We start from the raw sequence: 26,152 nt of genomic DNA, 5'->3' as shown, positions 1-26,152 counted from the left end.
AGAGAAGGTTACCTGACCAATAACTTTATCAGGTAAGAGAGAAAGGAGAAGGAGAACTCAAGCCAGTCTGAGCAGTTAAGGGGTTCTTTTTACTTTTCTGCCTCCCTGCTTTGAGTGCCAAGATTCTGAGATACTCCAGCAAGGAAATTTGGAATCAATTTACATATATTAATAATATAAAATACAAGTAGGTATCTTCTCAAGCAGATGTTTTGGGGACAGAGCTTTATAAACTTAGTAACTATTAGGATATGTCTGGCACAGTTCACTGTTCTTCTAATGTGAATGTAGTAAGCAGTAGCCATCTTAATGATTTACATAGTAAAGTCACAGCAGATTGATTTTTCTGCTGGGAAATTTGCCACATTCCAGCCCAAGCCATTTTTGATATGCCCTAGTCAAAATATACAGAGTACTGATAAGACTCATTCACTGTACCAAAATCCCCTTCCCCCAGTTGTGACTTTACTGTGTAAATCACCTGTATAACTGCTGTTTATAATGCTAGACAAAAATGTCTTACCCATGTGTGCTGCATAGCAGCTGTACAGAGTACTACAAAAGTGTTTATGACCAGGAACAATTGTGTGACTAAGAGAGCACATCTCAGAAAAGCACAGAAATAGACATTACTGTGGACGGAAATTAGAGTTGATGTTACTTGTTGATTAATTACTTTTTTCTGTGATAGTTTTCTTCCTTTCTTCTTCACCCGTTTAGCTCAACAGAAAAGCATCCCTTCTGTTACCTGTGCACATTCAGTTTTGCTCCTTGTTTTTGCATGTCTTCTTTCCATTGACTTAAAGCAAGAAATAATAAGATCTCTCAGTGACATCCAGTGACATCCTTCGCATCAAAAGATTGAAGACACCAGGCTGCCTTCCTTTTATTCCCTTATAAAACTTTAAATATTCATTACTTCAGTGGATTCAGTGTCACATTATTCAGCTCAGTAAGCCTTTTACCTGTGATATTAATCATGTCCATGTTGGTGCTAACCTCCCTGTTCTCAGATTTTACGGTGTATTGTAGTTGCTTGATGAGGTTTTTTTTCTTTCCACAAAGTAGTAGATTTAGTACTTGGTTGAAGTAATTGACTTAGAAACATAACACATAACAAATTAAAGTTTCAGTCCCTTGAATTCTTACGGTAAAATTAAAACTTGAATTTTTTTAGTTACAGAGCGTAAGTATTGTAAAAGGACAGTTTGGCTTGGGAGAATTCTTGAAAGCTTTACATTTGAAAGTGCATGAAGAGAACTTGCGCTGCCATACCAGCTGATTATCATTGCTAGCATCTCAGAGAGAGAGAGAGAGAGCTCCTTCCCACTTTAACAGAGAAGTAATATAATAACATTCAAATGAGGGTTATTCTTTGCATGGAGGATGGCTTTAAAAAAATCATATAAACAGGCAGCCACCGTTATAGTGCTTCGTGTTTACTTTCTGCATCTTTCATGTTGTAAGCAGTGAACCAATATATGTACAACTCTGCTCTTTATTAAGTATGGTTGCAGAGTGCTTTTGGAGGAAGTAGAGCCATAGTAATTTATGCATTATTGTCTTAGGGTATATGATGCTATACAAAGCAACTTAGCAGATCCTAGCCTGGCCAGAGGCAGAGCCAGGACTGGAAAATGCCATATAAGCCACTCTGAGCCAGCCATCCCAAAGGAAGAGGAAAGTATACATGTAATAGAACTGTTCTAGGAGTTTCTAAATCATGTATAAGTTTCAGTGAACAGTTTTGTATGGTCGGAGTTTATTAAGTTGTAAGACTTAAATCCCTAATCTTTTCTTCTTAGTACTGTCTGAAGTTAATATTTTGGTATTGCAAATTCATATTATTGTCTCTTTATCACCATTATAGCTAGCGTATGTTTGAATGCCATACCAATATAATAACCGTGAGGCTGTAAATAAAGTCTATGGAGCTATGCTTTGATGGATGTGCCATCTGGGGAAAGCAGAACACAGCTACAAGATAAAATACATTTAAGATAAAATGATGAGGTTGGCAGCATGAGTTTTTCCATTATCCAGAGGTAGCAAGAAATCACACAAGAAGCATCATCCTATTAATGCATGGATAGCTTCAGCAGTACAAGCACCTTCGTCTTCCTGGCAGGCAAATCTTCACGCAGGCTTCAGTTTCATTTGAACAGCAAAAATTATGATTTTTTTCCTGATCCCATACAAGGGGTTTGGGAGGAACGCTGAATCATTCCGCCATCAGTGCTGCTGTCATGCCCTTCCCTGCTAATTTTTGCTCTGTAGTGGGACTGGGGACAGAGAATGAACAGTACCATAGGAACGTTGGGTCTGTGTATTACAACCTACTGTCCAGACTTCTGAGCTGTAGTAATCGTACAGGGAGTGTTAAGTCTGAGACCTTAAGCTGTAAACCTTTCCATGGTTCTGTACACCTAGTCATTCTGAAGTAAATCACTTGTGTGTGTCTATGTATAACAAGCTACAGGATGGTTGCATTGGGATAAATAATTGTTGGCACACAGTTCCCTGTTGTGAAGACTACTCATGGACCATTTTAGACAATGTGATCCCAACTCTGCCAACCAATGCTAAGAAGACCCATACTTTCAATGGGGGAAGATTTAAGGCCTAATCCTATGCAGAGCTAAGTAAATTTATGGAAATCAATGGGTTTAGGCACACCTAACTCTATAAGATTGGTCTGTTTAGCAGATTCTGAATTCTCCTGTTAGAATCAGTGGAACTTAAAGTCTTAACCTTTGGCTGTATTGTTCCCCTTGTTATCTTCTGGTTGAAATAGGGCCCAGCTTCTGTCATTAAGAATTGTGTACTGAAGTGTTGCAAGAACTCTAGATATATTCAGGGAATTAATTTACATACTGGATTTTGGCTGCTTTCTGCTGGTACTATAACTACATAGGTGATGTTAAAAACAGGTGTGTTGTTGCACTTTCCATGTGTTGTATTTTTGCATTAAAGTGAAAGTGCATCAATCTTTTTTTTTTTTTTTTGCCTGATGTGTAATTGAGCTACTAATGAATGCAAGAAATAAATGAGCAAATTGTGGGAATGTTCTGGCTGTAATGAGGAAACAAGTAGTTATACAGCTGATTTCAGTAATGCCAAGGGCCGGGGAAATTTTTAGTCCAATTCCAGCTGATTGCAGAAGAGCAATCCCTCAGCTGAAAGGCCTTCATGTGTAAAGGACCCTTTAAGTGGCACTGCCTCTCAAGTTGACATGACTGTGTCTCAGTAAAATTGTCTGCCTCAGTGTAAGGCACTTTGCTATGTTCAACTTTTATTTTATTTATTCATTTAATGTATATACAGTTTACTCTATTTTAAAAATATCTCTAACTTTTGTGCTTCTATGCTAGGGGTGCACAACCTTTTCGGCTCTAAGGGCCACATCCTCTGGGAGGCCAGGCCTTGTACATTGTGCCTATACACACACGCACTGCTTAACCTGCTCCCTTCCCCAGTGCCCCCAAAGCAGGTGATGTTCTCTGCAACCCTGACTGGGCTCGCTGCTTCCCTTCCACCATAAGCTAGGGATGTACAAAACAGCCTTACCTTGAGTCCACAGGGGGTCCTTGGGGGGGGGAAGTGATCCATCCCTCCCCCCCCCCAGAATCCTCGTTGGCTAGCTCCACTCCGCGGCAAGTCCACGGAGCTGCCGGCCGGCTACGGCCACTGGCGGACTTCCGGCCACTGGGACGCAAATGGCATCCAGCATAGCGGACGCCATTTGCGTCCCTGCTCTTTGCCGTGATAGGCTACATAAAGATTTACATAGCCTATCATGGCAAAGGGAAGGGACGTAAATGGTGTCCGCTAAGCTGGATGCCATTTTCTTCCACAGGGCTCAGCGGACGGACCAGACCCGGCCGGTGGCAGGTAGGATCCGTTCCGGGGCAACTTCATGGGGTGGTGGAGGTGAGTGGTCCGTTCCGCCACAGACTCCGAGGGCTCCGAGACTCCTCATTGGAGTCCATGGCGGAATTCTCTAACATCCCTACCATAAGCAGCAGAAAAGCAGCAATCCCAGCAGCTTCATGGTCAGTGGGGAAGGGAGGAGGTAAAGCAGATGTCTCGATTGGTTTGGAGTCACTGGCCAAGCCAGGAGGCTAAAGTCTTCCATGACCCTGATTGGGAACACTGTTCCCCACAGTCCAGATGATCAGTTGGACTGTGGAGAAAACTGTGTGGGGCACCTGCGGGCTTAGTATAGGTCCTCATGAGGCCCACAAGTCACAAATTGTGTACCCCTGTCCTATGCAAACAGTAGGATTTGTTTAAGACTGGAAAAACAACACTATCAACAAATCACAATCGTACCACCACACTATAGTTTGCTCACAATATTTTCAACATTCACACGTTGCCTTGCTTTTGTAATATTGATCAGATTTTGCTTTCTTTAGCATCTGCCATGGCTGCGTATAGTAATCTTTTTGAACACAGGAGAATAGAAGTATTATCACTGAGCATTTTGCTATGCTTTGAAATATTGCAATGAGAGAAAAATAAAAGCTCACAAAAATGTACTGCCTTAGACTTTACGGGCCAACTGCCATATTATTTCAGTAGGGTAGACATAGTTCTTGAAAATTATTTTGATTCAGACGAAAATGCTTGCAGTTTATTGTCTTTGCCTATATATTCATAACAGTACAGTTTTAGCCCAAGGAGTAATAACTGTGTTTTGCTAGTGTACAATTTATGAAAGGGCAACTTGGCCTTTATTGTAGGAAAATCACTTGTATTCATTTTTCTGTGAAGGGCACAGTCTTTTTTAAAACCCTTATTAATGTTGTTTGGATTACAGCTTTTTGTGTCCTCTTGTTAGGAATAGCCATAATTTCAGTCAGTAATAGTTCCTTATCTAGGGTTGTTGTTTTTTTAACGTTCACATTTCTGGGCTATTTTATTCCATCTCTCACTTTTCTTGATATAAAAAATCGGAATAAGAGTACCATTATAGAGCAATCTTCTTGTAGAGGGAGCTAATCACAAACTCCTGCCAATCAAACTGCACAGAGCGTACTTGTTTTTCCTCAGAAGGAAAGGAATGACTCTTCAGTGCATGGTCACGTAAATCTTAACTAAGGGAATTTTTCAGGTTCTTCTCATATAACATGAAACATCCTGGGCTTCGGAGAGTACTTGTAACATATTAATTCTCTTGCCATTATAAAGCAACATCAGAGCCTTCACAGCAGCATATTCTCTCAAGCAGAGATTTTTTAAAAATGGAGGAAGTGGAAAATGTTCTCAATATTACAGGAAATGTAATGAACACTAGTCATAGTTTCAGATGCATCCTGCTCAATCTGGATGCAGCAGGGTTCAGGTCACCTCAGTTCATTTTATTGCATATAACCATAGGTTCTTACAATTTTACCAGAAAAGAAACAGTTCACACACAAAAAAGACTGAACGAGACAATCAGATCTACTCATCACCTGCACAACTTGCAGCAACAGTTTTTAGGACCTTTGCTCTAAACTTTTTAGCAGCCACAGCGAATAAAGCGACTTGCTTGGTTACTTTAAGATCCGTATCTACAAACAGTTTACACATTTGCTCAGCAAAAGTTCAATTTGACATTCTACCCAACAAAGGTCCAAGAAATCTTTTCCTGAGAAAAAAATTCACAGTTCACAGGAAGATAAATCATGAATAATATCCCCTATTTGTGGGGCCCTTCAAATGCAAAGTTGTTCAAATATGGGAACATTTGCCTACCACCCATCCAAGTATGAAGACGGCATAGTCTGAAAGCGTAATTCCATAAATACCTTCCTTAGAATGAGTCATGGAATTAAACTAACAAGAGAAGACTCAGTCACCCTTATGAAGATGGTGCCACCTACTAAATCCTGTTTGTTGGATGGTTTCCACATCTTCCTTAGCATCCTGTGGGTATAATCTATCTCTGATCTTAATCTTAGATTAAGAGATATGTCTAAATATGTTCAGTGGTATATACATCTATTAAATAAATAAATAAAATATATTCAGTTAAATGTAAGGAAGCCAATAAGAAAGAACAAAGGGCTAGTCTTTCAAAACAGGAAAAAGCCAACCAACCCCTGTTCTTCTGTTCTAAGTAGCAAAGTTTAGTTAAATGGTGGTCAGGCATTGCCCTGGTCATTTCGATAGACATTGATGGTAGTCCCACTTCAGTATGAAGAACAGCTGGAGTACTAGGAAGGAGGGAGAATGCACTTAAAACTATATTCTGTAACCTCCAGATCATCTATTTTACCCAACCCTCAAATCTCTACACCATAAAGAATGTGTGCTAAGATCTTCCCCTCAAATATGTTCAGTGCTGTAGTTTGCCATTATGTGAGCAGGTCATGAGAACAGATGTAGAGCCCGGCTGGATCAGACCAAATGCTGGTCTTTCTAGTCCAGCATCCTGTTTCCCACAGTGGCCAATCAGATGCTTACAGGAAGTTCACAAGCAGGACATGAAGGCAACAGGTTTTTCCCTCTGTTCCCTAGCAGCTGGCATGATGCCTCTGATCCTGGCGAAAGCATATAGTCATCATGATCACCCATAGATCCGCCCTTTGAAAGCCACTTGGGCTATTCCTTTCACCTGACTGTCACAGACCTGGTAAGGAAGGTGGTGGTTAGATGGAAATGCATCACATAATTGGCTTCACCCATATGGTTTCTGTAATTCAAAAGTTTACCATGGCTGCATGGAAAGATGACACCAGGAACAGGAAACAACTGCCACTCTGTGAATGGGCCTTACTTTTTTCCATTACTTCCTGGCACCTGGAAAGCTGCTATGGCAGTATTCCAGGTGCCAGAAGCCTATCAGTATGGAAATCAGACATCCTGGGAAAATGATATTTCCAACAGTCTCTGATTTGGATGTTGCCATCACAGCATTTGTTCCAGGTACAAGGCAGGGGAGGAAGAAGAGCAGGGGGAGAGAGAGACCTCTCACCATCCACCATTGCTGCTGTAGATGGCAGGTAAGGGGGCTTGGAGACTCACAGGGTGCTGGCAATTATAGGAATGTTTTGAATTCCTGTATTAAACTATTTTCCCAAGCATTCCCTAAAATGCTTTTTATAATTGCTGGCTACAATCCAAGCTGAGCCATGAGTATTCATTTGTAGGAAAATTGGGGTCAGGACAACATATCTGAACGAGTCCTTATTTTCTTAGCTTTTAACTATTCCCTTTTCTTAAATATAGCAACATTCTATTAAAATATTTTAAAGTTGGCTGGAAAACAATAATGCTGCAATGTGAGTGAGACAAGCCTTTCAAACAAGTGTGTACCTTAGAATGAGAGATGCTGTATGCTGCTTTTGTATGTATGCAGTAGGCCAGCTGACATTCACATTAATTTCATCATATTGCAGAAACTTTGCAAATTAGTGGTTGAAATAATATGTTACTCTCCTCAAGAGTAGATTCAAAGTTCACATTAAATTGCTTTATTAAATTCTTTGTGCAACCTCTTTGATTATAACAGTCTCTGTACATCTTTTCAGAAGGAAAGAACGAGGGAGGCAAAATTCCTATTTTACTGTCTTTGTCTTACCAAAGCTAATGAAAAATATGAATCACATTTCCTCCATAATTTAATGAAATCCATCATTAGTGAGAAGCAACATTTGTGTTTCGTATTAAATAATCCTTTGTGACTGGAAACTAGCCCTCTTAATTTCCTTAGAATTGGTACCAATCTATTTACTGGATGATTGCTATACTGCTGGCAGTTTTACAAGAGAGGCAGTTTCAGGAATGGCTGTTACAAGAACAGTACTTAAACAATTGCTGTAGCAGAATATGTCATCATTTTGAGTCTCTCAATTAATGTGTGATTCTTTTATAACTCTACAGCGGACCAATCAGGAATGTTGTTTATAGGAGATGCAGTAATACAGGTCAGTTTATTCTATATACTTGCTTCAGAAGTGTGTCACTGTTTTAATGCTTCATTGAACTCTGATATTCACCACAATAATCCTATTGTTAAATTTTTAGGTTAATGGCATAAATGTAGAAGGTGCTACCCATGAAGAAGTGGTAAGTTCTCCATCTTACACCACGCCCCCCCCCATACTGTATATTGCTGCCTATATTGTTATTTCTATGTCAGTGTGTACTTTTCAGTGCACTTTTTCAAATTCTGAAATCACTGGTCCACATATTTCTTCACATAGACCTTGTTTGTATACTTTCTGTGATGGTTATTCTATTTTCCTGGAGCCAGGGATGTCCCCCCCCCCCATTCCACCACTGAGATTATGTATGCATGTGACCAAAGCATTCCACACATGGAGGTCTGAGTTACATGATTCGTCTTCCTCAAAAGAAAAGAAGGGGGAAAGCAGCAGAGGGGATGCTGTGATTTGTAAGAAACTGCTAATGAAAAACACTATCAACATTAACCATACAAATAATGGATTAAGGGCTTTTCTACATGAGGCTTTTAACCTGCCACTTTATTGAGGCTTCCGCTTCTGGATTCTTTGTGGGATTAAGATCAGCTTCTTTGCGTGTGTGTTTTTCTGGGTGTTTTCTTTCTCTGCCTTTCTATATGTTCCATTACACGAGCACTAGGTGGCACTGTGGTATAGTGGAATTACAGAAGTAAACTAGGGTTTCATGTCACCATTCATGGATATACCAGACTTTCCTCGTTAGAAAGAGCAAACAAATGCTAAAATGGTTGCAAAGAATGGGAGAGGCCCTGGATGATGACAACGTTGTATGAAGCACCCACAAACTACTGTGAGTGTGAAATGACAAGTGCTCTAAATCACCCCATATTTTCTTTTCTTTTTAAGACAGTGGATTCAGATTTTAGAAAACAATCCGTGGTATAGTAGAACCAGGGCTTGCAGATATGCAGCACCAGCCCCTTTTTTTTATTAGCAGGGATGCTGATGTCATCTGCCACCCACCTCAGACTTCCATGTTTCCTCTGAGCTTAGCTGAAATATTCACAGTAGCAGAAGGGAAATGAATTTTCTAAACAACAATATATTCTTCGCTGTTGTAATGCGAAATATATTGCAGTGGCTTGGTCCTGAATGGGTAATTATTAAGACTTCTTTGCTTTACAAAAGACCTACTCCTGGTGGAGATGAAAACTGCTAGAACTGGTTTGTTGATATGAATCATCACCACTGCCTGAATGTTTGGTAGGAGTGCACGAAAGCCACTTACCTGCTCTCGCCGCTTGCTTCGTGGTGGGGGGGAGGCGCTTCGCTGCTCCCCCCGAAGTTCAGGCTGGGGGGGGGAGGCTTCCCACCTCGCCCGGCCGAAATTCAGGCCGGGGAGGAGGCGCCTCGCCTTGCCCGGCCGCGAAATAAAAAGTTAAAAAAAACACGCCCCCGTGATAGGCTACGTGACGATTAACGTAGCCTATCACGGCTAGATCTGCAAAGTCAGCCGTGATAGGCTACGTTAATCGTCACGTAGCCTATCATGGGTGACTTTAAAAAAAAAAAGCGCGTACGCAAATGGCGGCCCCCATAGGGAGCTGCCATTCGCGTTCCTTATTTGGTCGCTGTAGTCTACGTAAATCTTTACGTAGACTACGTCGACCAAATAAGTAACGTGAATGGCGGCTCCCTATGGGGGCCGCCATTAGCCGTACACGCTTTTTTTTTTTTAAGGTCACCCGTGATAGGCTACGTGACGATTTACGTAGCCTATCACGGCTGACTTTGCAAATCTAGCCGTGATTGGCTACATTAATCGTCACGTACCCTATCACGGGGGCGTTTTTTTTTTTTTTTTACTTTTATTGGAATGGCGGCGGCGGCAGCCGGTCGAAAGACCGGCTGCCGCCTCTGCCCCTGTCAAAGACCTGACGAACCGCCGCCGGGACCCGCCGCCGGGAGGGACATTCAGGAAAGGTAAGTCCCGTCCTGGGGAGGGTGCGGGGGGCGGGGGTGTGTGGAGAATTTCTCCCCGAACCTACTTCAGGGGGCCGAACACGTTGGCACTTGGCCCCCCGAAGTTTCGGGGAGAAATTCTCCCCCATCCCTAATGTTTGGCCTCTCCTAGGGGCGTGGCTATTGGGGCTGTCATGATGAGGGCCTAACTTCAAAATCTACCAGAACACCACTGAAAACAATATTACATTTTTAAAGGAAGGGGAGAAGAGCAATCATAGCTCACCCTGCTTCATGCCTTGGCCAACACTAGGGATGTACGAAAATCACTCACCTTTCGCGGATTATGCTGATGGTGGGGGGGGCGCTCCGTCCCTCCCTCCGGAATCCTGGACGGGGGGGGAGGCGCTCCGTTCCTCCCGCCCCCGGAATCCTGGCCAGCCGGCTGTGCTCCGCAGCAATTCTGCGGAGCCGCCGGCCGGCTCCGCCAGCAGCCAGACATCCGGCCACTGGCAAGCAGGGATGCAAATGGTTTGCGTCCCTGCAGTCAGCCGTGATAGGCTACATAAATGTTTACATAGCCTATCACGGCTGACTTTTTTAAAAAAAGAATGCGCGTACGCAAATGGCAGCAGCCATGGCCACCGCCATTTGCGTTCCTTATTTTGGCACGTCTTAGTCTACGTAAACATTTACGTAGACTAAGACGGCGAAAATAAGGGGAACGCAAATAGCGTAGCGTCTACGCTATTTGCGTTCCCCTTATTTTCGCCGTCTTAGTCTACATAAATGTTTACGTAGACTAAGATGTGCCAAAATAAGGAACGCAAATGGCGGCGGCCATGGCCACCACCATTTGCGTACGCACGGTTTTTTGTTTTTTTTAAAGTCAGCCATGATAGGCTACGTAAACATTTACGTAGCCTATCATGGTGTTTTTTAAAAACTTAGCCGTGATAGGCTACGTAAATCTTTACGTAGCCTATCACTTTTTTTGTTGTTTTTAACCTGGAAATGGCGGCAGTGGCAGCCGGTCAGAAGACCGGCCGCCGCCGAACCGCCACTGCCACCGCCAGGAAGATCCACCCCAGGTAAGTCCCGTCCCGGGGGGGCGGGGGGGCGGGCCGTTCCACCACTGATTTCGGGGGGCCGAATGCGCTGGCATTCGGCCTCCCCGAGATCCATGGCAGAACCTTCGTACATCCCTAGCCAACACTGCCTCATTCATTCATTGACTAGAACTATACATCTTCACAGCAGCACCCAGAAAATTAAAGCCTGAACTGGTCTAGAATTCATTACAGCTCTTAGGAAATGGTAAATTAATGGAGGTTAGAGATGATATCTAGAAAAACTAGAACTTTCAAACTGGGAACGCATTTCCATCTAATCTGTAAGTCCCTCCAGTATACTTTAATGTGTCTTCTGTCTTGTGTTCTTCCCCCTCCTTTTCTTATTTTCACTGCACTAAATGCATTTAAAACTCTTAGGAAGCGATCCTATGGCCGCTACACAGCCATACGATATCCTGTTTTCCAGGAACTGACCTCGGAGCCCGTACTCCGAGGTCATTTCCCAGAGAACCAACCCCCACACACACTTCTGCGGCAGTGTGGAACAGTCCCGTCCTCCATGCTTGCAAGAGGAGCACGGAGTGGCCAAAAAGGGTGTGTGTCTGGGGGTGTTCTGGGGTGGGGAGGGTGGAAATGCCTGTACGACACATCCAATGTGTCGTACAGCAGCCTCCTTCCCTGCTCGGCCCTCCTGTGGCTAGACAGCCGCAATTGGCTGTCTAGCCAAAAATGCAGGGCAGGAGAAGCGTGGAGGGAATGATCCCCTCCGTGCTTCTCCTGCCCTGCTTTGGATAGGTGGTCGCCTCCGAGTTCGGAGGCGGCTGCCTACCTGGATAGGATTGCGCCCTTCAGCTGTGAATGTATGATAATTCATCTGATGGGCTACCAAACTATAAAGTAGGTATCATCACACCTTAAAATTTAATTGGTGGCTACTCAACTAATATTACACAGGTGCAGAAGACAAAATTGTCCACCTACCCCAGGATTCGATTGAGAGCCTCTTGAATATTGCAGCAGTACACACATCTAAATCTGGTAGGCTTAGGTTTCTGCTAAATGCTTCATATGAATGCAGAGATCAAGAAAAGCACTAGTTTGGGTAGACAACAACAAAAAATCCCTCAAAAGTAAGTGAAAAATCATGCAAAAATTGTAGACCAATGGTTTTCACACTAGGTCAAAGAGACAACAAAACACAACACAGAGAAAGGCAAGGCAAGCTGAAGCAGGAAGGAAATGCGTGAATCTGGCAACTCACAAGGCAAATATGCCTCAGCATCAGCAGTGGAATGACGGAGCAGGACAGCTGTGGATTATTGTAACCGGGTCTCTAGTAGTGGCATAACTGCAGAGCTGCTAGTTTGCTTGCTTTGGATTCCTATCCCCTTACAGTAAGGAGTCCTGTGCTGAAAGAAAATGGGACAGCACCCATGTGCACCCAAAACCAGAAAAGGGCCATTTGCCAAACTTTGTAATTCCCTGGTTTGGATTTTTCAAATTTATTTTTATTGTAAAATTTTAACAAAAGAAAAGAAAAAAAATATGGCCACATAGTTTTGAATATATCAGTTTCAATGCATACATATTCTGTGTGTGTGTGCACATGTATATATATAAAATACAGGTTTCTAAGAACTATGCATAAACTTCAACAAAAGCACTATAGGAGGTGAGCGTTTGTCCTTCTAGTTTTGTAATGTCTGTCTTCTAGCTGTCAGAAGGGTGCAGATAATCCATTTGTGCTGACCATGCGTTAATTTCCAGGAAGCAGGTAGTAATTTTAAAGAGCATGTACATCAGTAAATATTAAGGCATGTTCCAATACAAAATTTATCTGTATAAAGACCTCCTCCCACAAAGGGACAACCACTGGGCATTGTTAAAACATATGCTTAAAAGAAGCATTAGCTGTGTTACACCTCCAACAATTGCTGACTTAGGGCTTCTTCTCACGGAGCTTTTATCCTGCTATTGAGAGTATTCACTCACGGAAGTTTGTGGGCCATTTAGATGACAACCTCCAGGGTGTCTCCCTAACTAAATGACCTTTATTCCATTTTTAAATAGATCGAATATAATGAGGTATCAAATTGTGCTCCTCCGTGAAAAAGGAAAAGCCGCAAGAAGAGGAGCGAGATCAATGAAACATATGGAAGACTCAGATAATGGGGAGAAGGAGGGGGAAAGGAGAGGAGGGGGGAAAGGAAGCGTGTGTAAAGGGAATCCGTTGTGATCCTGCATTTAAGATGGAAGCAGAAAGCCCCATTTTAAATGCGGGATTTTTGGCTGGTGTAGAGATGCTCTTAGACAAACCCTTATTAAAGAGATAATGTGGCATCGAATAGACACATACGTTCTTGCTGACTAAAATGCAACCTGAGATCCATAGACACAGTAGAAACAGATGCCAAGGTGGTGATCCATTGATTAGGCAAAATGGGACAATCTAGTTCCTTATTCCATTCCTGCTTAAAACTCTGTATGTCATATTTATTTACCAGTAATAAGTATTTATAGACATGGATTGTAGGTCAATTTGTCTGATTGGTCTCAATAAGTGCTTCCAATAGCGAGGGAGATTTTGAAGCTGTAAAAGCAGCAGGGACAAACCTAGATACTAACAAATGTTGCAATTGCAAGTATTTCCATTCAGCCATAGCTTGATTTGGAATATGAATTTGCCTAGCTTGTAGTGCTCAGATGCAACATGTAAGCTGAATTTTATTTCTCTTGGGAATTCTTCTTCAACTTGGAATCTAAAACAAGGCTCTCCAAGCCTACAGTGTAGGCTTTACATTTGTACTCCATCCAAGCCCTGGATGCTAATTGCAACTCATACAGAACCAAGCAAACATCCCGAAAAGTGGACTTCTAAGACCTAGGGCAAAGCCCAAGAAGCTCTACTAGTGCCTCAATACAAAGGAGATGTACAATACCTGAGCTTGTCTATATAACTTCTGTGAAGGGTCCCAACCCAAACAGCCTGTAGTATTTACTAAAGCTTTTAATGCGTTCTGTGTTAGCTATCCCCTTTGCCTATATTCTGTTAACCTTTTCTGCTTATAGTAGTACCTTTAAAAAAAATCCTCACTGAAGCCTCAGTGTTGGCCACAGTTAGTGATATTTTAAAATCCCCCTTGCTGAGGGAGCATTTGTTTAGCTGTATCTGAACTGCAAGGAGTGTAGACAAAAAGTAGATGAAAGTTTAAGGCAATACAATGTATGTAAATAATATTATGAAATGTTCTCCAATGGTGCTTCTATTTGATCTAATTTCAGCTTGAGTTGAGGGCAGTTTGACCATCACTAGAAATATCAGTGTGTGTGTGCATGCGCACGTATATATGTAATAGATCTGGTTGCCCTAATTTTGGTACCAGCCAAGAATTAAAGAATAAATATACCAATTGGGAGGGAGGGAGGGTGTGTGTGTGTGTGTGTGTGTGTGACAGATTCAGGAAAGTCTGGGATAGTTGATTTTGTGGGATAGAAATGGAAAATTGGGGGCCTGGGAAATTTATGCAGAGAAGGAGGGTTGGACAGAATCCCCGCCCCCCAATCTCTTAAACTTCCTTTCCATCCCCCACAAATGCTTGCTGGGTATCTATTTCCTACATACCTCAAAAGTCATCCCCTCCCCCAGTGCACGTATAGGGATCCTTTTTAAGGGGAGACGATGCCCTTGCTAGAGAAAGAAATAATTGTGGAGTGGGGGTTAGGCTCAGGGCTTAAGAGGGCACACACCTAAAGGTCCCCTTGTGAGTCTCACTCTGTTCTTTAAGCTTGCAGGGCAGTTCCCCCTGCAGCTTTTATAGATAGAGATATTTAAGAATGTATTGCAGTCAACAGAAAAAACATATGAAAACAGCAAGTTTAATTACAAAATAAAATACAGCAATATCATCAACCCAACCACACAGCCATACAAACTAAATGACCACTAAATTGAACATATAAAATACCATTACACTGTCTATTATAACAGCATTATTTCATACCTATTTGTTTCTGGATGTTCCATTCTTATTTCTGTTATCAACAGTCCTGAAAGTTTCTTATCTGATACAATTGCACTCTTATCTTAAGTTCATTCACTCTTGTATTAATATTCAAGGAATTGTGAAGGCTGTCATGGTTTGACATGGCAGAGCTACGCTTTCTAGTACCAAGAAACAAAAATATGCATTTCTATGTCTCCTGTGTCTCCCCAAAACAGCCAGTGAAATCAAATGACTAATTGCTTCCTTGTTTGCATTGTCACTAACAGAAATGTGCCTATAGTCAATGGGCGAGTTTGCATGTCATGATTAGCCACCCTGAAAATAAGCTATGGTGGGTTGGTTGTTCCTTCGCTAACCCACTTTACTCCTGGCAAACCCTCAGGAGGCAATGGGCTTGCCATAGCTTGCTTTCCCTTGGTCCTTCCTCTTGCTTCCAGGATGTATCCCTTGCAGCACAACCTCAGCATCCTACTCCACTACTTACTTAGCATTTGCACTCTTAGCAGAGTAGAGGGTTTTATTGTATTTTTTAAAAAACTTTGGGGAGATCTGCATAAATTTAACATTTTTTTTTCATCTTCAGGGAAATTTGCACAAATGTAAGTTTGGGGGTTAAAACTTTTGTAGAGATTTGCACAAATTCGCTAAAGCACAGTAAATAATCCATGTTAGCAGGTTTGTGCACATCTCCCTGAAAGATTTTTTTAAAATGTTAAATTTGTGCATTTCATCCCAAATTTCATCCCAAAGATGAAAAGAATAATGTTAAATTTGCACAAATCTCCCCAAAGGGGTGTTTGTATGTGTGTGTGTGGGAGGGGGGAATTTTAAATTTGTGCAAATCTTCCTGAAGGTGAAAAGAAAAAAAGGTGTTGCTGTCTAGGGAGGCAATGAAGTGGAGGAGTAAACTGACTAGCATCATTTCAAGATGTAATAGAGAGGAGATAGTATTAGCGAGAGCACAAGGAGCAGCCAGCAGGGATTTTCATTGCTCTTCCCAGGTAGCTATCTCGCCATTTTAAACAACCCACACTGAAGTGCCTCTGCTGGGTTTGGATGTCACAACAAGCCACCCTGACAACAAGCCACCCTAAACAACCCTACTATAAGCCATGGGTTCTTAGGGTGGCTTATTTGCGAAAAACAACCCATGTTGGAAAAGCCATGCAGGGTTCAGACATCACACTAAGCCACCCTGCAGCCACCCATGGGGACAACCCACTGTGACTTAGCATGACGTACAAATAAGGTCTCTGATACTGATGGAAAATTACATATCAACAAATATTTAACATAAAATTGGGTTGGCCTACCTGGTAACATGGCTAATAAATGATATCATACAATATAATAAATTATACAATATAATAAATCATATGTTGCCAAATCCCATCATAAAACAAAAGGATATATCCCGCAGATTCCTCCTTCTAATTGTTATTATACAGACATGCCCTCTGTAGTTGGAGAGGATAATCCTATGGCCTCTAGACACTAGAGGGCCATAGGATTTTTCAGTTTCTGGTAGGATGTTGGTGAATTCTGCCACGGACTCCAGTAAGGCTGGATTCTTTAGAATACGGCCCCCCAGAGTCCGTGGTGGAACGGGGCAATCCCCCCACCACCACCCTGCAGAATCCCCCCAGGATGGAGCCTACCTGGCGGCGGTGGCGGCTCCGGCGGCGGGTCTGGTGGACGCAGCTCCGGCAGCGGCTCTGGGTGGTCTTCTGGGCCACTGCTGGGCTGCGGCCGCAAATGGCAGCTGCTCCGCCACCCGCCATTTGCGTCCCTGTCTTTTACCGTGATAGGCTACGTAAGTATCTACATAGCCTATCATGGCTAATGTAGAGACGCAAATGGCGTAGCGGCCACCATTTGCGTCCCTGCGGTAGCCGTGATAGGCTATGTATATATTTACATAGCCTATCACGGCGAAAGGCAGGGACGCAAATGGCGTAGCGGCTGCCATTTGCATTCCTGCGGTAGCTGTGATAGGCTACGTATGTATCATTTACGTAGCCTATCACGGCTATGGCAGGGACACAAATGGTGGCCGCTACAGCGGCCGCAGCCCAGCAGCGGACAGAGGTCCAGCTGCAGCCGGGCCCAGCCGGCGGATCTGCGGAGTCGTCGCGGAGGATTCCGGGGGTGGTCAGAGCACCTCCCCCCACTGCAGATGGCCCCAGCGGAACCAGGTAAGTGGTTGGAAAGTGGTTGGAAGATTTGGAGCCAGGGCTCTGCGCTCTGTTCCCAGAAACCATGCTCCCTGCCCTCTCATAGCTGGTATGGTACTCTCTGCACTGGCTGCTTCTCTGTGCTTGCAAATGGAGCATGGAGAGGGCAAAAAGGGGGCATCATGGGGAGGGGATAAGACCACAGAAGCCTCTTTACAAGGCTTGCTATGCACCACACAGCATCCCCCCTCCTGCTCTGATAAAATCGCACATCTAGCCGAAAATGCAGGGTGGTTTGGAGCATGGAGGAGAGAACCCCCTCCATGTTCCAGCTGCCCTTCATAGGATAGTTGGCAGCCTCCAAATTTGGAGGCTGCTGACTATCTTCATTCGATTGCACCATAAATGATCTTTTGCTGGATAGGGATTTCTGCTTGTAGGGCACAAAACATGCTTCACAGAGTATGTGTTGTGAGCCTGTAGGGAAACATGTGCTTTCATCATAGCTCCAGCTGCTGTGGGCTCAGTCCTGTGCACTGTTCTGCTGCTGGTGTTTGCTGCTCCTGGTGATTTTAAGGGTTTGGAGAATACTTAAAAAAAAATAAAAAAAATAAAGCTATTTTCTTGTATACTAGAAGGTCCATCCCACCTGTAGGAGCTCAGTTATACTCCTCTGTCTGACACCCCCCCTCCATTTTTGCCCCACTACCTGTTTTAGTGATATAGAAAGTGGTGACCTAGCTATGCACTGTTATAGGACAACAACCTTTCAGAAGCATCAATAAGGAACCATCCTCCCCATTCATATTTGGATCACAACTATTTTTATATAAATAAAACTAGTGGAGGCTGGTGGTTCCATTTTCGGGGGGGGGGGCTATGAATTCATCCTGAGTTTCAGTCCAAACTAGCAATGTACGGACTGTGCAAAATCCACTCTGTCTTTGTTTTGCAGTTTCTCAGGCACCTTTTATTCCATCGTCCACTCACAGGTAGGGTTGGCGGAGAATTTCTCCACGAATCTTCGGGAGGCCGAGCGCCGACGCATTCAGCCCCCCAAAAGTGTTGGGGAAATTCTCCGCCGGCCCCCCGCCCCCCCCCGGGATGGGACTTACCTTTGGCGAATGTCCCTCTCGGCGGCGGGTCCCGGTGGCGTTTCGGCGGGGGCGGGGGAGGGGGCGGCGGCCGGTCTCCCAACCGGCTGCCGCCGCCGCCATTGCAAAAAAAAAAAGTAAAGTAAAAAAAAACACACCACACCCGTGATAGGCTACGTGACGATTTACGTAGCCTATCACGGCTAGATTTCCAAAGTCCGCCGTGATAGGCTACGTAAATCATAGGGATGTACGAAAGTCACCTTTTCGCAGCTTGGCTTCGTGGTTGGGGGGAGGCACTTCGCTTCTCCCCCTGAAGTTCAGGCAAGGGGGGGGAGGTGTCCCGCCTCGCCCGGCCGAAATTCAGGCTGGGGGGGAGGCGCCCCACCTCGCCCAGCCGAAATTCAGGCCGGGGAGAAGCGCCCCGTCTCTCCGGCTGCGAAACAAAAAGTAAAAAAAAAAAGACCCCATGATAGGCTACATGACGATTTACGTAGCCTATCACGGCTAGATTTCCAAAGTCAGCAATGATAGGCTATGTAAATCGTTACGTAGCCTATCACGGGTGTGTGTTTTTTTTTACTTTAGTTTTTTTTTTTGCAATGGCGCCCCCGCCCGCGACGAACCGCCGCCGGGACCCACCACCGAGAGGGACATTCGCCGAAGGTAAGTCCCGTCCCGGGGGGGTGGGGGGCCGGCAGAGAATTTCCCAACCAACTTCGGGGGGCCGAATGCGTCAGCGCTCGGCCTCCTGAAGATTCGGGGAGAAATTCTCCACCATCCCTAGTAAATCATCACGTAGCCTATCACGGATGACTTTGGAAAAAAAAAAAAAGCGCATATAGAAATGGCGGCGCCCATGGGGTGCCACCATTTGCGTTCCTTATTTTGGCACATCTAGTCTACATAAAGATTTACCTAGACTACAGCGAAAATAAGGAACGCTATTTGCGTTGCCCTTATTTTCGCCATAGTCTACGTAAATCTTTACATAGACTAGATATGCCAAAATAAGGAACGCAAATGGCGGTCCCCATGGGAGCCGCCATTTGCATATGCGCTTTTTTTTTCCCCAAAGTCACCCGTGATAGGCTACGTGACGATTTACATAGCCTATCATGGCTGACTTTGGAAATCTAGCCGTGATAGGCTACGTAAATCGTCACGTAGGCTATCACGGGTGTGTGTGTGTTTGTTTTTTACTTTTTTTTTCGTGGCTCCTACCCGGCCTGAATTTCGCCGGCGAGGGATGGGGCGCCTCCCCCACGGCCTGAATTTCAGCTGGGCGAGGCGGGGCGCCTCCCCCCCCTCGCCTGAACTTCGGGGGGAGAAGCGAAGTGCCTCCCCCCCACCGCGAAGCAAGCTGCGGGACAAGGTAAGTCCCTTTCGTCCATCCCTACTCACAGGCGGATACGAATATTTTTTTGTCATGCGGGAAAATGCGCAAATAATTGCATAAGAGGTTTGTAATAATTTGCATAATTTACCTTAGTACATAACATCTAGCATATTATCCCCCATTCCATTCAACTTTTCCTCAGCAGAAACGTGGGTATTTTCCTACAAATAAATATGCATAAATTTCAAGAACGTAAAGACAAAATCCAAAGTCCAAGGAGTCCATGTGGCATGGGTGTCACGTTTCCCTTGGGCCCCCTCTTTCCTTATGCACTCACACACACAAATAGAGAGGCTTCAGTCTCATGCCTTTAATTCATTATCAACAGGTCCATTACAGATACAAATCCTCGAAGACCTTCAGGCGACAAAGGAATGCCTCCAGGGGATTCAAATGGGAATGCCGACGGACGTTGCCTGCAGTTTAAACTGAGGCTTACTGGCTAGACTAAGGGAGGGATGTTCTACCCTTCCAGTGATGCTTCCCTACATCGCCTTTCACACATCGCTAACCGGGTTCACTGTCTGAGCTCCACCTCTGACGTTCCCCTCTTAGCTTGCGCCTCAGTCTAGCATCTCTTGGGTCACAGCACCCACTCTCCTCCTCCTCCTTGTCCTCCTCCCGGCTTCTCACAGAGGGGAGGGGGGGCTTCAGGTCCGGCCATCTGGGAGTTAGTAACCTGAGAAGCACACCTACCCATATCTGAACTGGCTTGGGAAAATGCATCCCCTGGTTGCATTCTGGCAACCTCTTCTGAATCTGAGTTGCGCTGAATATCTCCCTGTGCTCAGAATCAATCCTAACAGTGAGGGGGCCGCTCCGCGGTAGATTCTGCAGGTTGGATTCTTAGAAATCTGAGCTCATGATAGCCCATCTCGAATTTCTCTAGCATCCCTAGTCTGAACTAGCTAGAACTCTAAAGGAGCTATCTAAGGTGCTGAACCTATTTTGGGGATAAGGTTCAGCACTTTGGATAGTTCCTTTAGAGCTCTGGCTGGTTCTGACAGATACCCAGATTGGATTCACAGCTTCACCAAAATCAGAGCCGCAAGCTTCCACTGTGTAAAACAGGTATTATTGTTGAAGTTAGTCTGTCATTTTGAACATATCAAATACCATTACACTGTCTATTATAACAGCATTATTTCATACCTTTTTGTTTCTGGATGTTCCATTCTTATTTCTGTTATCAACAGTCCTGAAAGTTTCTTATCTGATACAATTGCACTCTTATCTTAAGTGTATTCACTCTTGTATTAATATTCAAGGAAGGATGTCATGGTTTGACATGGCAGAGCTACGCTTTCTAGTACCAAGAAACAAAAACATGCATTTCTATATGCAATCTCTTTCATATTTAAAATGAAATTTGCAATCCTCTATTCTGAATTTCTTTTGGGTTGATTATCTACCAGTTCTTTAGTATCTATACTATGGCAACCATTGGTATTATACCAAGAGGGGGAAATTACACTGCATTACATCGTATTACAAAAGGGATTAAAGAAAATCCAATAGAAACATTTTTTGTTGAAAATCACTGCTCTTGACATGGTAAGAACTTAATAACTTAACAAAAGTCATGCCCAAGTCATGATATTTTTTGTCTAAGCTAAAATGATTACAGTGACTATTAGCAATAATTTTATTTGAAAGTTTATATGCAATGTGCTTCTATTATCCAAGTGACTTGAATACTTTTGTGAATATGGGCCTAAGTTAGTGATTATTGTAAAGTCAATTTTTATTATCTCCTTGTTAAACCAGTAGAGGTGGGGGGGGTGCATATCAAGAATGTTGTTGGCAAATTGGAAGACTTCTTCTATGCTTTGGTTTTATCTGCGTATTAAGAAGGATTACACATAATCTTGTACAAGATATTTGCTGTGTGGAATCTATTCCTACATTTCAGTTTTTTCAAGACCTTTTCTTTTGGGAACTCATCCTCTAATGACAAAATCCTATGCATGTTTACTCAGAAGTAAGTTCTACTGTGTTCAGTGGCGCTTACACCCACGTGACGTTTTCCTGTCCTTATCTAATACTCTCTGCTGAAATTTTCCTGTCCTTATCTAATACCCTCTGCCTTCAGCTATGTGCTTGTTTAATTCGGTATTTTCAACCTTAATAAAATCTTCCCTGAGCAATTCCATTTAAATAAATAAATAAATAAATGTGCTTATAGTAATGTTTCATGTTGGGCTGGTATTCCCAAAATTATGCATCAGCTACATTCATTTTTGAAAATAAAAAGCATTTGCCTACACTGACCTAGGGAATTGCCTGAACAGTTAAAACCTCTCAATTAAATCTCATGTATATTGCTTATAAGCAGCAACTTTTCAAACACTACAGTATTCTTTTGCCTTAAGATTTTTTTCCTGTTTTCTCTCTCTCTCTCTCTCTCTCTCTTGTTTGAAAGATATTTCAGTGTTTTAACATAGCAAGCATACAGCATCTAGATTCTCTACCAGTAGCTGACCACCTTTCCCAAATCACCTCAATAGCTAACTCTGTGCAATCCTGTTATTATAGACTGCACTATACTCTGGTATATATACATGTATAGACTCTTATAACTGCATGAATTAATTTTAGAATACAGTATTGTATTTGGGCTCAGGAAACACAGGAAGCTGCCTTCTATTGAGAGCATTAAGTCTATCTAGCTCAGTATTATTGACTGGGTTCACATGATGGCAGCAGGGGAAGCAACCATCGTGGTTGCTCCCCTGTGTGTGTTGCATGCATGAACACCATTTGCACTATTCCCTGTGCTACAGCGCAGGCGCAGGTTGGCGTGTCTCCTGAACTCGGTGCATCATGGGGGAGGGGTATTATGCCCATCCTACAACCCACAACATGCAGTATTGGTTGTAGGGTAGGGGTGTACGAAACCCCACTTACCTGGCTCCACTGGGTTCTGCAAGGGAGGTGGAGACGATCCATAGGGATGGCGGAGAATTCCGCCATGGTGTCAGGAGCGCTCTAGCGGCTTCTCCCAGTAGATTCCAATAGCCAACTCAAGACACAGACGAAAGGATTTCTTTTCAAAGCTTTAATCCTTTTACAACTTAATGACTCTTTCAGATGCTAATCACCACCGACTAAAGCAAGGGACAGCAGGGTAGCCTAAGTTTCAAGTAGTCAGTTGATCCCCGTTTGAAAGAGTCACTTGAAGACCCAGAACTTATGGGAGAGATCCTCCTTCTTTCCCTTGGGTCCATGAGAGGTGGCCGTTGCTTGTGCACCAAACAGGCGCTACGCCTCCTTTCCACGCTCTCCATCACTCATCGCTCCCTGCATCTGCGTCAAGCGTCTAAGAAGCCCCCCTCCCACATTCCCTCACTACCCGGGTCGCTATCTATCTCTGGAATGCTGGCAGGAGGAATCTCTGCCAGGTGCTGAGCCTGTGAGGGATGAGCTGGCCCATCTCCCACGGATAGCTGTTCCTCCTCAGAATCTGAACTGCTCTGAGGCTCTCTGGGCTCAGTTTCCACCCTGACACATGGATTTCAGCGAGGCCGAATGCACTGGCATTCGGCCCCCCCAAATCTGTGGCGGAATGGCCCCGCGGATTCCCCCCAGGACGGGGCTTACCTGGGGCGGAGGTTCTGGACTGCGACGGCGGCAGCGGGTCCAGCGGCGGCAGCTGATCTTTTGACTGGCTGCCGTGGCCACCATTTACATCCTGGTCTTTGCTGTAAAAGGCTACGTAAGTCTTTACATAGCCTATCACGGCAAGCCAACAAAAACAAAAAAAAACGGCGTACGCAAATGGTGGTGGCTATGGTGGCCGCCATTTGCGTTCCTTATTTTTCGCCATTTTAAATATTTACGTAGGCTAAAATGGTGACTAAAAAAGGAACGCAAACGGTGCCCACTACACTATTTGTGTTCCCCTTGTTTTTTTCGCCGTAATAGTCTATGTAAATATTTACGTAGACTAAAATGGCGAAAAATAAGGAACGCAAATGGCGGCCACCGTAGCCGCCATTTGCGTATGCCATTGTTGTTGTTTTTGCCCAGCTGTGATAGGCTACATAAAGACTTACGTAGCCTATCATGGCTGCCTGGCTGGATGCAAATGGCGGCTGCTACAGCAGCTGCCATTTGCATCCGCACCAGCCAGTCCACGGCTGGAAATCCGGCTGCGGACGGCCCTGGCCGGCGGCTCCGCAGAGCCGCCGCGGAGCAGAGCTGGCCGGGCAAGATTCCATGGGGGAGGACCGGATCGCCTCCTCCCCCGTCGAGGAATCTGGGGGGAGGGACAGAGTACCCCCCCCCCCGCAAACAGAATCCGCGAACAGGTAAGTCACTTTCGTACATCCCTAGTGATCCGGTCCTCCCCCCCGGAATCCTGCCCGGCCGGCTCCGCTCTGTGGCCAGTCCACAGAGCCGCCAGCCAGGCCAATCTGCAGCAGGGCCTCCATCCGCTGCTGGGCTGCTGCGGACACAAATGGTGTAGTGGCCGCCATTTGCATCCCCGCTTTAGCCATGATAGGTTACGTAAATATTTACGTAGCCTATCATGGCTAAAGCAGGGAGGCAAATGGCGGCCGCAGCAGCCCGGAAGACGACCCGGAGCCACCGCTGGAGCCACCAGATAGGTCTGTTCCAGGGATTTCGGGGGGGGGGGATAGTCCGTTCTGCCATGGACTCTGGGGGGCCGGATTCTAAAGAATCCGGCCTCACTGGAGTCAGTGGCAGAATTCTCCAACATTGCTATTGTAGGGTGAGTAGGAAGTAGGCATTGTGGAGAATTCCGCCATGGATCTCAGTGAGGCCGAATGCCAGTGCATTCAGCCCCCCCAAAATCCATGGTGGAACAAAGCCACCCCGCCCCTCCACCCTGCGAAATGGGCCCGGAACAGAGCACCTACCTGCTGCCGTCTGCGCTGAAAAGCGAATGGCGGCCGCAGCCACCATTCACTTCATCCATATAGCCGTATGTAAATACTTAACGTAGCCTATCACGGCTAACACAGGGACACCATTTGCGTCCCTGTGGATGCTGTGATAGTCTACATAAGTATTTATGTAGCCTATCATGGCAAAACTAAGGGAACGCAAATGGCGGTGGCTACAGCGGCCGCCATTTGCATTCCCTTTTTTTCCCGCCGTTATAGGCTACGTAAATATTTACGTAGCCTCTCACGGCAAAACAGAGGGGTGCAAATGGCGTAGTGGCCGCCATTTGCACCCCTCTGTTTTGCCGTGAGAGGCTACATAAATATTTATGTAGCCTATCACAGCGGGGGGGGGGGGAAGGGAACGCAAATGGCGGCCATTTGTGTTAGCTGTTTTTTTTTCATGATAGGCTACGTAAATATTTACGTAGCCTATCACGGGCCAGCGTAGGGACGCAAATGGCGTCCCCTTCACAGGACGCCATTTGCATCTGCACCAGCCCGGCAGCAGCTGGAGGCCCTGCTGTGGGTTGGCCCGGCCGGCAGCTCTGCGGCCTGGCAGCGGAGCGGAGCCAGTCGGACAGGATTCCGGGGGGGAGGAACCGACCGCCTCCCCTCACCTGCGGAACCCAGCGGAGCCAGGTAAGCGGGGTTTCGTACATCCCTAGTAGGAAGCCAACCACGTGTCAGGTTCAGACAACATGCCAACCCACACTGCAGTGTGAGGAATAATACAAATGGTGGGGGTGGGGGAGCAGCCACAATGGTTGATTCCCCTTCTGTGATCATCTGAACGTGGCCATTGTTTACACTAGGGGTGGGCATTATGGCTGCATTTAGGTTAATCTAAGAGCTTTACAGCCGCAAATGGCATCCACTATGCCATTTGCATCCAGAGTTAGCCCTCACTCAGCCAGCGATATAGCAATGGCAAAAGAATGGCATTCTTTTGAATCCGGCCTCATTTGGGTCCATGGCAGAATTCTGCGTCATCCCTAATAGCCCCAAGGCTATTTCCCAGTTCATTTTCTGACGGGCCCTTCCCATGGCCTTCTGGGTCAGAACATTCCGCACTTCATTCTTGTAACCACACAAGACCAAATTATAGTTATCCCCAGCTCACGGTGCTGGGTAACTTGGAATTGGTCAAGGCCTGCAGGATGAGGTCCTTGCCTTCACACAACCAGGTCATTCCCCCCTGGATGCAGCACCAAAGCTTGTGGGGGGACATACACCCCACGTTGATGGAACAGAGTGGGGAGGGCGCCCCCACTGCATGCCATGTCAACCAAGCCCTCGAAAACGGGCACACTGGGACAGTCCGAGCTGGGATCCACAGCTTGACCTAAGGCCTCTGCCCATTCCAGAACACCATGCTGTAACCACAAGAGCACATACACGGGTTCACATCCATTCCATCGATCTAAAGGAGATAAAGGAAAACAGTAAGTGACAGGAAAGGAGAGGCTATTCCCTGGAATCAAGGAAAAGCCTGCACGTAAGTCCTGAAGTCCTTGGAGAGCCACGTGGCCACCACCTTCACTTGATCCTGTTAAAAAACTCGGGATGTACGAAAGGTACTTACCTTTCGTGGATTATGTTTATGGTTGTGGGGGAGGC

At 45.0% G+C, this 26,152-nt stretch overlaps 1 protein-coding gene across 6 annotated transcripts in view; it reads left to right on the top strand.

Moving 5' to 3' along the window:
* The window catches only part of SNTG2 (syntrophin gamma 2), a 418,988-nt gene that overhangs the window by 227,595 nt on the left and 165,241 nt on the right, over window positions 1–26,152 (top strand). For all 6 annotated transcript variants that reach the window (XM_084826732.1, XM_084826733.1, XM_084826734.1 and 3 more), the window contains 2 exons: window positions 7,873–7,916; window positions 8,017–8,058. In XM_084826732.1, the coding sequence (XP_084682858.1) occupies window positions 7,873–7,916; window positions 8,017–8,058 (86 nt within the window). The remainder of the gene's footprint in view (window positions 1–7,872; window positions 7,917–8,016; window positions 8,059–26,152) is intronic.

The sequence above is a fragment of the Heloderma suspectum genome, chromosome 1, assembly GCF_057233095.1.
Source record: "Heloderma suspectum isolate Gila_16-S chromosome 1, 16-S_ref, whole genome shotgun sequence".
In the NCBI taxonomy this organism is placed as follows: domain Eukaryota; kingdom Metazoa; phylum Chordata; class Lepidosauria; order Squamata; family Helodermatidae; genus Heloderma; species Heloderma suspectum.
The sequence above is the reverse complement of the archived record's forward strand: the minus strand, read 5'-3'. Positions and strand labels throughout refer to the sequence as shown.